General features: G+C 49.0%; 2 protein-coding genes across 3 annotated transcripts; both read left to right on the forward strand.

Annotated features, from left to right (window-relative positions):
* The first annotated feature begins 1,237 nt into the window (after positions 1-1,237).
* On the forward strand, positions 1,238-10,243 carry LOC115248054 (protein FAM163A-like). Of its 2 annotated transcripts, none has more exons than XM_029831658.1 (4): positions 1,238-1,571; positions 6,999-7,093; positions 7,654-7,768; positions 7,986-10,243. In XM_029831658.1, the coding sequence occupies exons 3-4, from the start codon at positions 7,676-7,678 to the stop codon at positions 8,361-8,363; spliced, it is 471 nt and encodes a 156-aa protein (XP_029687518.1). In that variant the 5' UTR covers positions 1,238-1,571; positions 6,999-7,093; positions 7,654-7,675; the 3' UTR covers positions 8,364-10,243. The 2 variants fall into 2 exon arrangements, with proteins under 2 accessions (XP_029687518.1, XP_029687512.1); XM_029831652.1 differs by lacking the exon at positions 1,238-1,571 and adding an exon at positions 1,612-2,067.
* A 981-nt stretch (positions 10,244-11,224) lies between these two features.
* Positions 11,225-14,152, forward strand: LOC101064084 (rab GTPase-activating protein 1-like). Its single transcript, XM_003962772.3, has 8 exons — positions 11,225-11,631; positions 12,343-12,423; positions 12,500-12,610; positions 12,875-12,979; positions 13,065-13,148; positions 13,227-13,298; positions 13,377-13,613; positions 13,712-14,152. Exons 1-8 carry the CDS (start codon positions 11,527-11,529, stop codon positions 13,946-13,948), a joined length of 1,032 nt encoding a protein of 343 aa, XP_003962821.1. The 5' UTR covers positions 11,225-11,526; the 3' UTR covers positions 13,949-14,152.
* The last annotated feature ends 5 nt before the right edge of the window (positions 14,153-14,157 follow it).

Below are 14,157 nucleotides of genomic sequence, written 5' to 3' on the forward strand. Positions count from 1 at the left end.
GAATTCATGCTCACTGCTCACAATCACAGATTGCACATTTTTCCCTCTCCCAGAGCAACTGGGCCTTGCTGAGTCTCATTCCTGCATGTGATTCTGGTGCTAGCTCCCGTAGCTTTAGATACGGCATGAATTAGCTTTAGCCACCCGCGTCTCGGCACACATTTGGATCAGGGAGCCATAACTCAACCTTTGGAGTATGGAACTGTGTCAGGAGCGCTATTACCAGTAAATTAACTCCGACCGTGCTGTCACCAGCAAGCGGCGGCCCCGCTAAGGAAAGCTTTGTGACTTGGTCCCACAGAGTTGCTCTCACGCTGCGTTCTCCCGTCACAAACCATTCTTCCTCCTCCGCTCTTACGCTGAGTACATATGCAGACGAAACGTATCGCAAATGCACACTGACAGGCCTGCCCGTGAATCAGAGGAGATTAGATTTGTAAAGTGTGCGTGCGCGCACGCGCACACTTCACCCCGTGTAAGCCTTCTGCTGTTACAGTCTGTGTGGTTCCTGTTGTCACTCTGATTCCATCTGAGGAACCCCGCCAAGGCAGTAATGAGCTGGAGTCATGGAGCTGGGGCCCTGCCGTGTGTGTGGGGGGGGGGGGTAAATGCAGGGAAAGCTGTTCAGGCATACACGTGTGCCTCATCAGCATCCAGAGCTAGCCTAAATTAGCCAGAACCGTGCAGTGAAATGCTAACATTGTGACCTGCTTTTCCCAAATTTAAACTGAATTTCCTCGTCGCTCTTTACCAGCGATCAGGGCTGGAGGCAGAATGGCTTCAAGATGGTGCTGAGTTAAATTAGGCTGCAGCGGCGAGGCAGGTGAGCTCCAGCTGCTGGTGAGGGTCAGGCGAGCTAAATTAGCATATCTCTGGCTACATACAGGTAAACGAAACACTGCTGCTATAGTGGTTCCTTTCTTCCTGAGGAACGTCTGGAACCATCCTGCTAACATGCTAACAATGGCAGCTTTCTCAGTAACTTTGATGGGGCTTCTACCCTCCGGTGGGAGGTTTTCCGTACAGGTGAGTGACCTTCCTGCCACCACTGTTAGGTTGACCTTGACCTCGACCTTTAACTCCAGACCCGAACCCTGAAACAGCCCTTTAAATTTAGGACCAGCCAAAGCGAGGACAAAATGTCCTCACTTTACAGGTGAAATCAATTGTCTCGCGCTTACAGCTACAATCCCTCACGCGCGCATGAAGTCACAGCGCCTCGCGCTGACCCCCTCCCCCCGCCCCCGCCCCTGGCGGAGCCGCACCGCGTACGCGGCCATGCCGAGCCGCGCCACTCAGCAGCCGGACCGCCGCCTGCTCTCATCCCGCTCGTCACAGAGGAGGACGCGGGACATGCGAAGCTCCGCAGGCCGCCACCAGCTGCGGGTGAATCTGGAGAAACGGGCGGCAGATAATGAGGTGATGGTCCCGGCCGCAGAGCGAGCGAAGGCGGGCTCCCCGCGTCTGTCCTCCCCGCTGCTGGAGCGCTGAATCCCGGACTGGGAGCCGCGTTCGACACCGGACCGGAGGAACAGCCGGTCAAACAGGTTGCTGAGCTTTCCGACCCGAAGGTAAAGATATTTCATTACGGCAATTTAGCACCAGTACGGGGGGGGGGGGGGGGGGGAGATTGAGGTGAACAGTTTAAAACATTTTCTCCGTTCATGTTAAAGTGTCGGGTTATATTTAAACCTCCTGCGGCTTAATGCAGTTTGACAGCAGAGAAGTGCGTCCTGATCAATAAGCAATAAAGGATAAAGGGGGGGGGGGTCGATTTAGAGAGCAGCTCTTCTCCTTTAATCCCCCTCTGTGGTCCTCCAGGAGACTCGGTCGGGACACGTTTGTCCGAGTTATAACCATAAATTCTGCACCTCCTCCTGCTTTGAGCTCTCAGGTTCCATCTTCCCCAGGAGGGAGCACTGAGGGGATCATCTGGTGTCAGCGGAGCAGATGTTCTGATCGCCACTGAAGGGGCCTGAGGCACCCCCCCCCCCCCATCTCCACCATCCTCCCCCCCAGGGGTATTTGTTCCAGGATGTGATCTCCCAGACTGACTTCATACTGCAGGTAGCCTGATGAACCAGGAACACCACATTAGCCTGGAGGTTCGCTCCTCTGCCCCATCTTGAAGGCAACGTGATGCATTTAAGGTCCTGTAGTTTTCTGGTGTCTCTTCACCATGAACTCCACCAACACTACGGGAGAGCGCCCCCCCCCCCCGGCCCTGGGTGTTCTGTTCTTGATGGTTCCTCTCCTCACACGCTGAGATGAGTGCTCTCGCCGTGGGAGCAGTCACAGCTTCACTACCTGGCCGGATCAGCCGCTGATGGAAAAATACTGTCAAAGTCGGAACGCGTGAATAATTCAAGTCCCGCGCCTTTAAAATTGGAGCGACTCGCTGTGATTTCAGGAGGAAAAAAAAAAGTGAGCGGCCACCTCATCCAAGTCCTCATATCATTATTTCAGAGGGGACGTATGGAGGCGGCTCTCCGGGGCTGCTCCGCGTCTCCCTCCTCCTCCTCCTCCTCCTCCTCTCCTCTTCCTCTGCCTCATCTCCTCTCCCTCCTCCTCTCCCTCTTCCTCTTCCTCCTCTCCTCCTCTCCCTCTTCCTCATCTCCTCCTCCTCCTCCTCTCCTCTTCCTCTCCTCCTCCTCATCTCCTCTCCCTCTTCCTAATCTCCTCTTCCTCTCCTCCTCCTCTCCCTCTCCCTCTTCCTCATCTCCTCTCCCTCTGCCTCATCTCCTTTTCCTCCTCCTCTCCTCTTCCTCTCCCTCCTCTCCTCTCCCTCATCCTCTTCCTCCTCCTCTTCCTTCTCCTCTTCCTCTTCCTCCTCTCCTCTTCCTCCTCTCCTCTTCCTCCTCTCCTCTCCTCTTCCTCCCCTCCTCTCCCTCTTCCTCCTCTCTCTCTTCTTCCTCCTCTCCTCTTCCTCTCCTCCTCCTCCTTTCCTCTCCCTCTTCCTCCTCCTCCTCCTGTCCCTCTTCCTCTCCCTCTTCCTCATCTCCTCCTCCTCTACCTCTCCCTCTTCCTCTCCCACTCCTCCTCCTCTTCCTCCTCCTCCTCCTCTCCCTCTTCTTCCTCCTCCTCCTCTCCCTCTTCCTCTCCCTCTCCCTCTCCCTCTTCCTCTCCCTCTTCCTCCTCCTCCTCCTCCCACCTTCTCGGCTCCATTTTCTCCCCTCGGAGTGAATGAAAACCGAATTATCGACTATTTCCGCCTCATTTCTTCTGAATTTGGACCTTTAAATGCAACAACTCTGAGTTTAAAAGCGAGGACGACGGTGCCGAACAAGCAAACACGATTCTTCGCCTTCCGGCACGTCAACGGTATCAAAGCATTTCAATTTTAGATTTTTATTTTGAAAGGTTAGCATTAGTAACGCTGGTTAACTGTGGGTGGCTGCTGTCTCTTAATCATACCATCAAGAAACCAGAATTTGAGAACACATCTCTCAACATCGTGATCCGAAACTGCGTTAGCAAGCTCGGAGATTTTGATCGTAAATCCAACCGTTTGTGAATTCAAAAGGCTCAGTGAGGATTCGAAACTGTTCACTTGCACTTATGAGTTCTGGCCCCCCAGTTATCGCTCGCTTCGTTAGCAGAGCTCGTGCCTGAATCGATACCTCCTTTTTAACTCAACTGGTAATTTTGTTTTTCTATCTTTTTTTTAAGGTTTTAAACATTGAAATAACCCGGAGTTTATCATCGTCTCCTTTGTTCCCAGTTCATACTCGGATAACTTGGAAAGGTTCATTCCCTTCCGTCAACATGGCATTTTCCGCTTTAACAAATGTAAAAATATTTCTTCAACCTGTCGCTAAAGCTACCTCAGCTAATTAAAATCTGCTTCTTTCCTCCTGAAGATTTCCAAACTGTCGCCATCACCTTGTCATCCCACATGAAACTTCAGAGGGAAGCAGCCTTTTTTTTTTTTCCCCTTACCTCACCCACTTTCAATTAGGGACACGATCCGCGCGTGCTAGCCGGGATCACTCCGCTCCCCACAGGAAAAGAAACATACAGCGAATTAAATTGTGACACCTCACTCAGCTGCCTCTCATCTGCATCGAGAGACGAGCAAACGGCTAAAAATAGTCGCGCTGGCGGAGGCTGAAGGCTCCCCACCTCGTAAAGATTGGCGCTCGCGAGCGTGAACGGGGGTGCGATCATCGTTCCAATCAACACTTTGTTCAGCGTGCTAACGTGCAAAAGCAAAGGTCTCGCAGTGTCTCATTTTCATCCTGAAAAAATAGCTTTTTAAAAAGACATTAGAACTGAGCGGCGTTGCTTGAATTGTGGAAAAAAACATCTTAATGTGCATTTTTGAGTTACAGTGGGACCTCTACTCACGAAATTAATTGGTACTGGAATTTGTTTCGTAACCTGAAAATTACGTAGAGACGCGTTTTCCATGTAAATGCCCCAATCCGTTCCAAGCCCCCAAAAATTCAGACATAATTTTTTTTAAAAATCATAAAAATGCATTAAAACATGTAACAAATACATGTTACAATTAGATTACCGCACAATAAATGTAGGAATTCAGTGCAAGGCTTCTCCAGGAACAAAATTAACTTCATTACCAGCTAATCTTACATTAGCCGTCATTACTAGCAACAAACGTTAACACTTGTGGTAACACCGCCATCTAATGGACAAACATACGAACACCCACAAAAACAAAAAGTGAAATGAAGAAGACGCTGGTATACACACAAACTTGTACATATTGACGTCCCTCCTAGCCAATGGGATGACAGGAAGATGCTAGGCGATAGCCAATGGCAGAGCTAATCACCGCGAACTGCGAGTAGCAGCGGTAGTGTATTTTTGCCTTTGGTATCCTGAAATTTCTTTCGTAACAAGAGGAAATATTTTCCCGTTGAGACGTTTCGCAACCTGAAAATTTCGCATGTAGAGGCGTTCTTAAGTAGAGGTTCCACTTTACTAAGAGTGTTTGATGATTGCGCAACAACTGTAACGTGGGTTTATGTGGCGGATGGGAACAAAAGGCCCGGAAACGGTTTCCTTCAGGTCGCTCATGTGTAAACGGGATGTCAGATTTCTTTAAGCGGCTCAAAAGTATCGTCAGCACTAATCTGCGACAGCGTGGCGGTTAAACCGGATAAAACCGCCCGACAGAGCGAGAGCCCAGCCTTCCAACCTCTGTCACGCGGCGTCTTTGTCTCCCCACCGACGTGGAAGCTCTCCGGTCCGAAACCCTTCTTTTCGAAAATTCGCCCGTTATTCAAACCCGCTAATTGCTGCTAGCAGGTTGGCTACGCGTCACAGAAGGCTTCAAGGCCTCTGCAGATGTCCGGATGGAAACTGCAGCAGATGCAGAAGCCGAGATGGAGGATTCAGGGCTGGCGAGAGCGGGAAGAGATGTGGAGATTGGGAGCGAGAGAGCCGTCGCATCACTTTTAACAACATTCTGGTGGCCCGTGGTGTATATAATTTAGTACGGTGACGCAATGGGAGATACTGGATTAAGCGAACCGTGTGGGAGGGAGCCTCAGACGCTCACACTCAGCACTCTTTTTGTCTGTCAGCGATTTGTATACACCCATGGTAAATGTAAAGATTTCCAGTTTTAACGGGGAGGGGGGGGGATGTCGAGGTTATTGGTAAGGTTAGTGTCACATTCTTTCCCATCAATCTCATTGATCCCTGATGGGTCACCCTCTCGCCTAAACTATTTGCGGTTGTTAATGCTGCATTGATCGGTGACGACGGATCCGTCTCCGCCGTGGTGAGACTGTGATCCGCCAGACCCTGAGCTGGACCAGGTGCCTGATTCTGTCCCGTGCAGAGAGAAGCGAGCCCGAGAGGGTTTAGCGGACCCAGATAGCTCAGTCGTGAGTCGATGTGCAGAAGCGTAAACTCGTCCACTGTTGGTTAGCTTCAGCGACCTCGGTGGCTAACGTCTTTACCACTGTTGTGGCGGGACGTAAAAGGTCGCGGCCCAAGCGAGCGTGCACTGGGTAATGGCGACGCCTCCCGCTGCTAGCTGATGGTTATAGCCTCATCCGTCTCGCTTTTGGATAAACCCGCCCAAACGTGTCTGTTAACTGATAACGTTTAAATTACTTTAATTATGTTTTTATTCGATACGACTCCACTCGGTGCAGGAATATGTATCAGCTTGTCACAACGAAAGTTCATCCACATGCAAATGAAGGCCTCGGAGCTTTTGGAATTTAATATTCTCACACTATCGAGCAGAAAGATGTCTGACATTTTTATCAGCGATTTAATTAGAGCTAATTAAATATTGTCCCGCCGCTGAGAAGTGACTGGATGTTTTCCTTAATTAGCTCAAATCCTGGATAAACAAAGTCGCCTGGTTGTAATTAACAGTAACGCCGTCGCCTTAAACGGCTAAATTAGTCGTACAGATGAGTCCAAATAACAGCCGGGATCCCCCAGTTTACAGGCTGATACAAAAGGTCGCCGTCGCTCTGAAGCGGCTGTCAGCAGGAAGACATCAAAGCCGTCGTGCACACGCAGCTTTTTTTCTTTGGGGACCTCCGTGGATTCTTCTCCGTTTGCCTGGTTTCTTTATTTTTCCCTGTGAGGCAGCATCTGTTTCTGTATGCAGGAGCCGTGCGGCACGTATACCGACAGCATAGCCGCCATATGGCGCCGCCCTCAGCGTGCTAATCTCATCTGCATCCCTGAGTGTTTGTTTACTATCTGAAGAGCTCCTGGTGGAATTTACTGTTGTTGCTTAATGGTAGTTCTGAAGTTTAACACCCTGTTCAAATAAAGGCTGTCAACCGTGAGCCGATTCCGTCTCGGAAATGTCTTTGATGTTTCCCGCTCCTTTCTTTCTTCGTGCCGTTGACTTTATTTACGTCTCTTTCAACCATCACAGGCAATTATCGAGTTCTAGTAATCGCGGCGACGGCTTGATTAATGGAAAAAGAAAATGAATATTTAATGGCGGCGGTCGTTAGCCGCACATCTGTTTTTCATTTCGCGTGTTTATTGTCCTGCAGGAGTTCCAGCAAGAGGATCTGAGAGGCGCTCGTCTCGTCATGGTCCCCTACCTTCGTGCACGCCTCTGCCTCTGCGTCTCCTGCCGTCCTCTAATGTGAGCATCTGTCTTCTGCAGCACGGCGCAGAGGCGTCCGTACTTCTGTCCTTCCGTCCGTTCTTTGTGCAGAAATCCCCAAAACAACGGAGAAGAGGCAAAAAAGCTTCAAAGACATTTTATAAAGTCTGATAGCTGAACATTTTTCATGGCACTAAATGTTACAGGCGCATTTCTCTGCCTGTGAAATCAAAGCTGTTAGCTAAGCTAGCCCCTCCTGTCCGCTAACATAAGCTAGCTATTAGTTATCTGGCTCTAAATGAGCTGCAGTCCTGAAACAGGCTACACTCGTTGCCATCTTCACGGCTGTTCTGTGGGTTCTTCCTTTGATGTCCGGTCCAACCGTGACCACGAGGGCTGACTCCAGCGTAGCCGTGCAAGAAGTTTCAACGTGTTTCATCAGTTACGTTGCGTCACTCACACGAATTTGCTAATTCAGCCAACGCCGGTTATCTTAGCGGGCAGCACAGCAGACTTTTCTGGAGTTTAAACCGTATATTTGTGTCTAATAAGATCATTTCTCTCTCTCTCTCCCCCCTTTCTTTTATCTCCACCTGAAGGGTTTAATGGAGAGTTGGTCGAATGTCAGCAGGAACTATCGTAATAGCCGGAGGAATTCTTGCCGGGGTGATACTGCTGTGCATCGTAGCAGTGCTCTGTTACTGTCGACTCCAGGTACAAACACGGGTTTGAAACTGAGGACTCTTGCTTCAAAAGGGCAAAAGAAGGTGGTGAAGCGGCACTTAAAGACAGGCGTATTTGGTGGGACTCTCTGTCCTTTGCTCTTGTTCTCATCAGTTCAAGCACACAGATAAGTGGGCGGGGCTATGGAGATGCTGTCTACCGCTAACATCTTCTTCTTCTTCTTCTTCTTCTTGGCCTTGGTTTGCAGTATTACTGCTGTAAGAAGAATGGTTCGGAGGTGGACGCGGGCCCGGCGGTGGCAGCAGACCCTCTCTCTCACTTCCCTTGCAACGCTTGCAACGCCCTCGCCATGGACGGCACGGCCATCAGCCCCGTCTCTTTGGATCAGCTGGACATGGGTCCCACCCACGAGCACTGCCCCACCTGCTCGCCGTACTCCCGCCGCTCAGGACCCGCAGACATGCGCAACGGAGGGGAGCGTCTGGGGTTCCACACCTACTATGAGAACCCGTCCGTCTCCCTACCGCTGTCTGCTAACCCGCAGGGCCCCGCCCCCCTGAGCTTCATTGGCCCCTCGGACCTGTTCCCTCCCCCGCCACCATGCTCGTACAGCACCGATGTCTGACCGCTGCTGCACCGTCCCGACAAACGCACGTATACCGAATTATTCAGACACACTCGCACATGTCAGATAACGACAATATGAGCACGTGAGCGTTCAGGACCATATCCAGGAGTGTTTACCCAGATCCTGTGTGTGCACACCTGGACAATAGCGACGGGGAAATGGACAGAGAGGCTCTGGACCTGGGGGGGCTCACGTTTGATCAGAATATCACTGCTGTGAGCGCCTGTGGGGGCTGAGGCCTCGTCGTGGTGACCGCCCCCGTGTGGCCACCAGCGGTACTGCGCAGGGGACTGTTGAGTGTTCTTCGTTGGTGCTCGTTATTAATTACACAGATGATAGAAATTAGATATTTAGTAAAGTAAAATTAATACATTCCTATGTTACATAGATATCATCTCCAGCTGGGATGTTATGTAGGAAAATGTCAGCGTATTTAGCATGTTTGGGCCTGGGGGGGTTGGTTTGTTTGTTTTGTTGCTATGATGGTGGTGATAATGCAACTTTTGAGCTTTTGCCCATCATCTCGATTGTTACATTTTCTGAAATTGGGTCAAGAATTATACCAACCTGAGAATTTGGGAGTCGAGTGAGGCTTCCGGTCTCACTCCCAACTTGTCCCCTAAACGACCATAACTTGTTCACAGGACACCTGAGCCTACGAACAGTGACAGGGTTTAATAACGGTGTTATAAACATATGTAGCTGGAACACAAACTGCAGTTTGGGCGTCATAAAATCCATCTAAATTCACTGGCTGAGTGTGTCATTTACATTGGTACTCATCAAATGTTTGTGAAGACACTCAGGAAGCTTTTTTTTAAACATCTTAAAGTGTCAACGGGGGCGTCGTTTGACGCGTTAGCGCCTCAACAAGCTTTGGTATCTGAGTCGGGGGTGAGAACAGCGCTCCCGTCACTCCACAGGTATCGCGGTGGTATCGAGAAAAGCTGCGTCAGTATCGCCTGTTTGTCGTTGTAAATATCTCTACAGGTGTAACTCATCTTTTGTCTCCTGCATAAGCGACACAAGAGCTGAGAGGTGGCCTCTGCAGCTCATGGACCCCCCCCCCCCCCCAACTTCATCTACATGAGGGCTAGCAATTTTACTGTTCTTACCGTTGTCGCTGCTGGAGTTCCGTCGTGAATGACACACGAATAACGGCGAGTTTTAAGCATTTTTGTGTGATTGTTGAGGTTTCAGGGTGACAGAAAAGCTTGCGTTGCCGCAGGTGTCGACCTCCAGCCGGCTGGTGTCGTATGGTCGAGGGCTGGAGGTCAGTTCTGGCGTCTTCCCTAGAACTCTGTGTTCTCTCCTATACCCACAGTGAGGAGAAGCAGTGTTGTTCCGCAGTATTTGCCTGATTCTTTACAGTATATTTCTATGTTTTTAAGGAATGTCAGGTTTACAGTGTGTTATGGACTTTTTCACGTCTGATCTCATGACGACCTCAGAAAAGAGGAACAAAAACATCAGAAATTCACCTTCGAATACTGTTTAAATTAGCGAAATGTGGTTAATAGAAGCAATAAAGAGATATTTATTCAGTGTATGTTGACACCACGGTGCTCCCGCTCTGCTGGGGGACGTCATTTTCATGTCGCACTCATCTTGTTTTTAGGTTTTATTCAGAATTGTGAGCTGAAATTTACCCAGAATGTTCGGAGGGTTTTGTAGTTACCCTGCATCGGTGTTCACAAAGACTTTAAACTCACCACAAACCCTGAGCAGAACTCTCATTTCTTCGTTTTGTCAGAATTTGTATTTTTAAAATCACTCCAAACTATTTCTCTTTTAACCTGAGTGAAAGTGTGAAAAATACACAAATATTCACAAAATGTTCCTTTGTTTCGGGAATAAATGTTTCTAGCTGCCTGGAAGTTTTTTTCTCTCATGTGATTCAGAAGAAATGTACAAGTTGTTGAAATCTCAGAGAAAATGAAAGTAAAACTAAACAGAGAGAAACCACACGCACGCACACACACACACACACACACACACACACACACACCAAAAAAAAGCAATAGGAAAACTCAGAGGTTTCCAAAAAATAGAACTAATGGGAAATTATGCTTGTTTCATTTAATACTTAATTATCACCTCATTATTTTGAACAATATTTGATAACATTTACTCTCAAATCATTCATGAAACATTTACTCTCATTCATGAATCAGGACAAATGCATTGAGTTTTGCTTTAATTTTCCTTCATTCAAATTAAGCCAAAGTTTGATTTTCTTTTGTAAAAATGTTTTTATTATCACACAATCTATCAATCACACAAGCAGAAGTTCACTTTTCATATTTTAACACCGTTAAATAGCATTTCTCAACAATATCGGGGAATCTCTATCTTTGCACCTGTGTGCAGTTACCTGTCCCACAGGCGGGTGTCGCTTCCAGGTGGATGCTCACCCTCCCCACGCTGATATTCACCCACTCTACCTGCTGGACCTGTTTGGTCTCCCCCTGGGGTGCTCAGCCGGTGACAGTATCATACAGACAGGCCTGGATTCCTCCGACAGCCCCAGGGTGAAATCTCATAAATGTGACACATTTAACAGCCGCCAGTCTCGCGGTTTCACACACGTTGTGTGTGTCTGTGTGTGGTGGGTATGTGGTGGGGGATGAGGGTGTGAAAATGAAGGAAGATCCGATGAAAGTAGCAGATAAATCAAAATCAGACAAGGTTAATTCTATGAAAGCCCATACAGATGGAAATACGAGTCTGTGTGTGTGTGTGTGTGGAGGGGGGGTTGTGGGTGTGCGTTGTGTTGTGTTGTGTTGTGATAAAGGTCAGCGTGGTGGGTGTGTCCCAGGTTGTTGTTCTCTAACAAATTTATAAACCCTGCAGAACCTGTTGCTGCTGATTAACCTGTAACTCCCTCTCTCTCCTGACACGCCGTCTTTTTCTCATTCAGGTCTTTAGTCCAGTTATAGAAAGCCTCACCTGTGTGACACTCTCGCTCTCGAATTTCCGTGTGTTCGGACTTGGACTTTGTCATTTCCTGTTTGCCGGATAGACGCCTCGCTTGCATCATGGCGCGACAAGAACAAGACTTACACCTGAGCTGACTTTTCCCAGCGTCTTTGAACGTCCCGCTAGGACAGCTCAGACCAAACCTCCCCTACTCCGAGCGGCAGTGAGACCCTTGGGCAAGATGATGGAGGACGTTTCAATGCAGTGTGACATCTACGACATGGACCAGATGAGCGAGGAGGAGATCCTGGCCTGTCTTGTGGCCGACACGGAGCCTAAATTCACAGTAAGGCCTTTTGGGTCACACTGATTTAGTTTAGACTGGCCCCTCAGGCCGCTTTGGTGCGCAACAGCTCGTATTAACAGCTCGATAAGAAGACTATAAATCTATAAATGGTGTTGTGACATAATCATTAGCTGCAGCTGCCCGAGAGAGAGAGAAAAAAAGTTGATTTAAGTTATATTTTCTATTTTATTGATTTAAAATTGCCCCAGGTCCAGATAGAAAATGTAATTTGGTCCATGCTTGGACCATAAGCCACTATTTGAGGGATGTAGTGTCATATATTGGGTTTTTTTCCAAAGCAAAGTGTAATATTTGGTTCAAATTTGCCTTACAATATCAAAAATGAGTTAGACCGAGCCATAAACTGCTGCACACTGTAACTCCAAACACATTCAGAAAGAAAAGAACCAAAGTATGATTGCCCGTTTTAGATAGTTCAGATATGGAAAATTGCAGCTTCAGGCTTTTAAAAAAGCCCTCCCCTCCTCTATTGTTCACTCTTGTTTGCTAAATTTTCACACCACCATGTTTTATAAGCTCGTCTTATCTTGCTCTTATCCCCATCTCCATCTCTTTTCTGGGGCCTGTTCTTCATTTGTCACGCTCTCACCGCATCTGGCAACAGATCAGTTTGGGGAGATGATTGCTTTCTCTGGCTCGCTCAAACGTGACATTACTGGGTTTTATCGGACTCGTTATCTCCTCCCTCAGGTCCCGTCGAAGAAAGCCAAACTGAAGGAAGGCCTGCTTCAAATAATGGATGATGAAAAAGACTGCTTGGATAAATACCTGGTCAGAGAGCTCCCCTTCGTCTTGGAGCCATATTTGGTTGCTCTTTTTGAAATTAAGCTGAGTCCGTGTTTTACAGAAGGAGAACCACCAACTCCAGCAGGCTAGTCTACGCCTGGAGCAGGAGAACGACAGACTGGCTCATAAGCTGATAACCAGCAAGGTTGCTCTGAGGAGGGCGTTGGACAAGGTTGGCGGCTGCTCCCTGAAGAATGGCCTCTGAGGGGTTGATAGAATGGGACTCGACACTCTGAAAATTCAGTTTTGGTCAATGTAATTAGCAGGAATTTAGGATGAACTTCCCAGTAGTCTGAACATGAGAAAGGGGGCAAAGCTCCAAACTCAAGCATGGCACAGAGGGGGCAGGGCTAAAGCAGAGTCACACATACAGTTCATGGAATAACTGATAAAACAAGCCTTTATGTTTTTGCTGCAACTGAAATGCTCATTTCAGACCGAGGACCGAGTGGACGAACTGTCCAAAGAAGTCCAGCGAGTCAGACACCGGCTGCAGGCCACAGAGGAGGAGAAGAGAGGGAAAGAGGAGGAGGCTCAGATGGTACATGTTTCAATCTTGTGATGGCGTGACAGCATTTCTCCATGGTGACCAGTTATCCCTGATGCCATTCCCTCCCTTGGAACAGCTCAAGGAGGTGTTTCGGAGGGAGCTGGAGAAGGCAGAGCAGGAGGCCCGGCGGTCCTCCGTCATCATCGCGGACTACAAACAGGTGTGACCTTCAGGAGTTTCAGAAAGGCGTAAGAAAGTAGGGCTGGCTAACGCTGGTGACGCTCCTTCTCCTGCGCAGATCTGCTCCCAGCTGACAAACCGCCTGGAGCGGCAGGAGGCGGCCCATCGAGAGCAGATGGACTCCTTCAAGGTGAGAACTCGGCCTCCCTGAATTCTAATGTCCCGTGTGTGCAGAATAACAACTGCATCTCTATCTCTTCCTGCCCAGGCTGCGGCCATGGCCTGTCCTCGCTGCCAACACCTCACAGAGTCAGCTGGTCCACCGACGGCAGCTCAGGACTCAGAGGACCGCGAGGTGAAGTGCAACAAGGATAGACCACAACAGGTGGAGCAGAAGAGGGACACCCAGGAGGAGGAGGAGTCCCTGAAGGCTCAGCTCAGGGAGCTGGAACAGGATTTGGCGCAGACCAAACTCAAGATGGTGGAGGCCAGGTGTAAGATCCAGGTCAGTGCAAAGAGAGGGGAATCTGAGCATTTGATGGGATCTCTGCGATCTAGAGATCATGTGTAATAGATTGGTCATGTGATTACTGCTTGGCGCAGGAGCTGGAGCACGAAAAGGGGATCCTGGCCAACGACCTCCAGGAAGCAAAGAACAGCTGGATCAGCAAGGCCTTCACCTCCCTGCGGACCTCCAGTGGACCAGGCCTTCACAGCATGAGCATACACAGAGACGGTGTCCCCTCGCTGGGCTTGAACTTACACGGCGGCTCCATCTCTGGATGGAGCGGCAAGAAGTTTTCATGGCCTCACAAAGAGAACCGGGGCAACGTGTCGTAGCTTGTCGTAAACGTTCCAGATGGATAAATACGGTTTGGCCTCTGTCATTTGTGCACTAGAGGGCAGTGTGGAGCTCGTGACAAGCATAACCGGTTCTGATTGATACTGTATGCATGAAGGTCTGCTGCTACGTTCTGTATTTTATTTGTACATATTTGAAAGTTTCAATAAATCAAGCGTAATGCTTATTTGGTTATGACATAACAAAA

This window comes from Takifugu rubripes, chromosome 2, assembly GCF_901000725.2.
Source record: "Takifugu rubripes chromosome 2, fTakRub1.2, whole genome shotgun sequence".
NCBI lineage: Eukaryota > Metazoa > Chordata > Actinopteri > Tetraodontiformes > Tetraodontidae > Takifugu > Takifugu rubripes.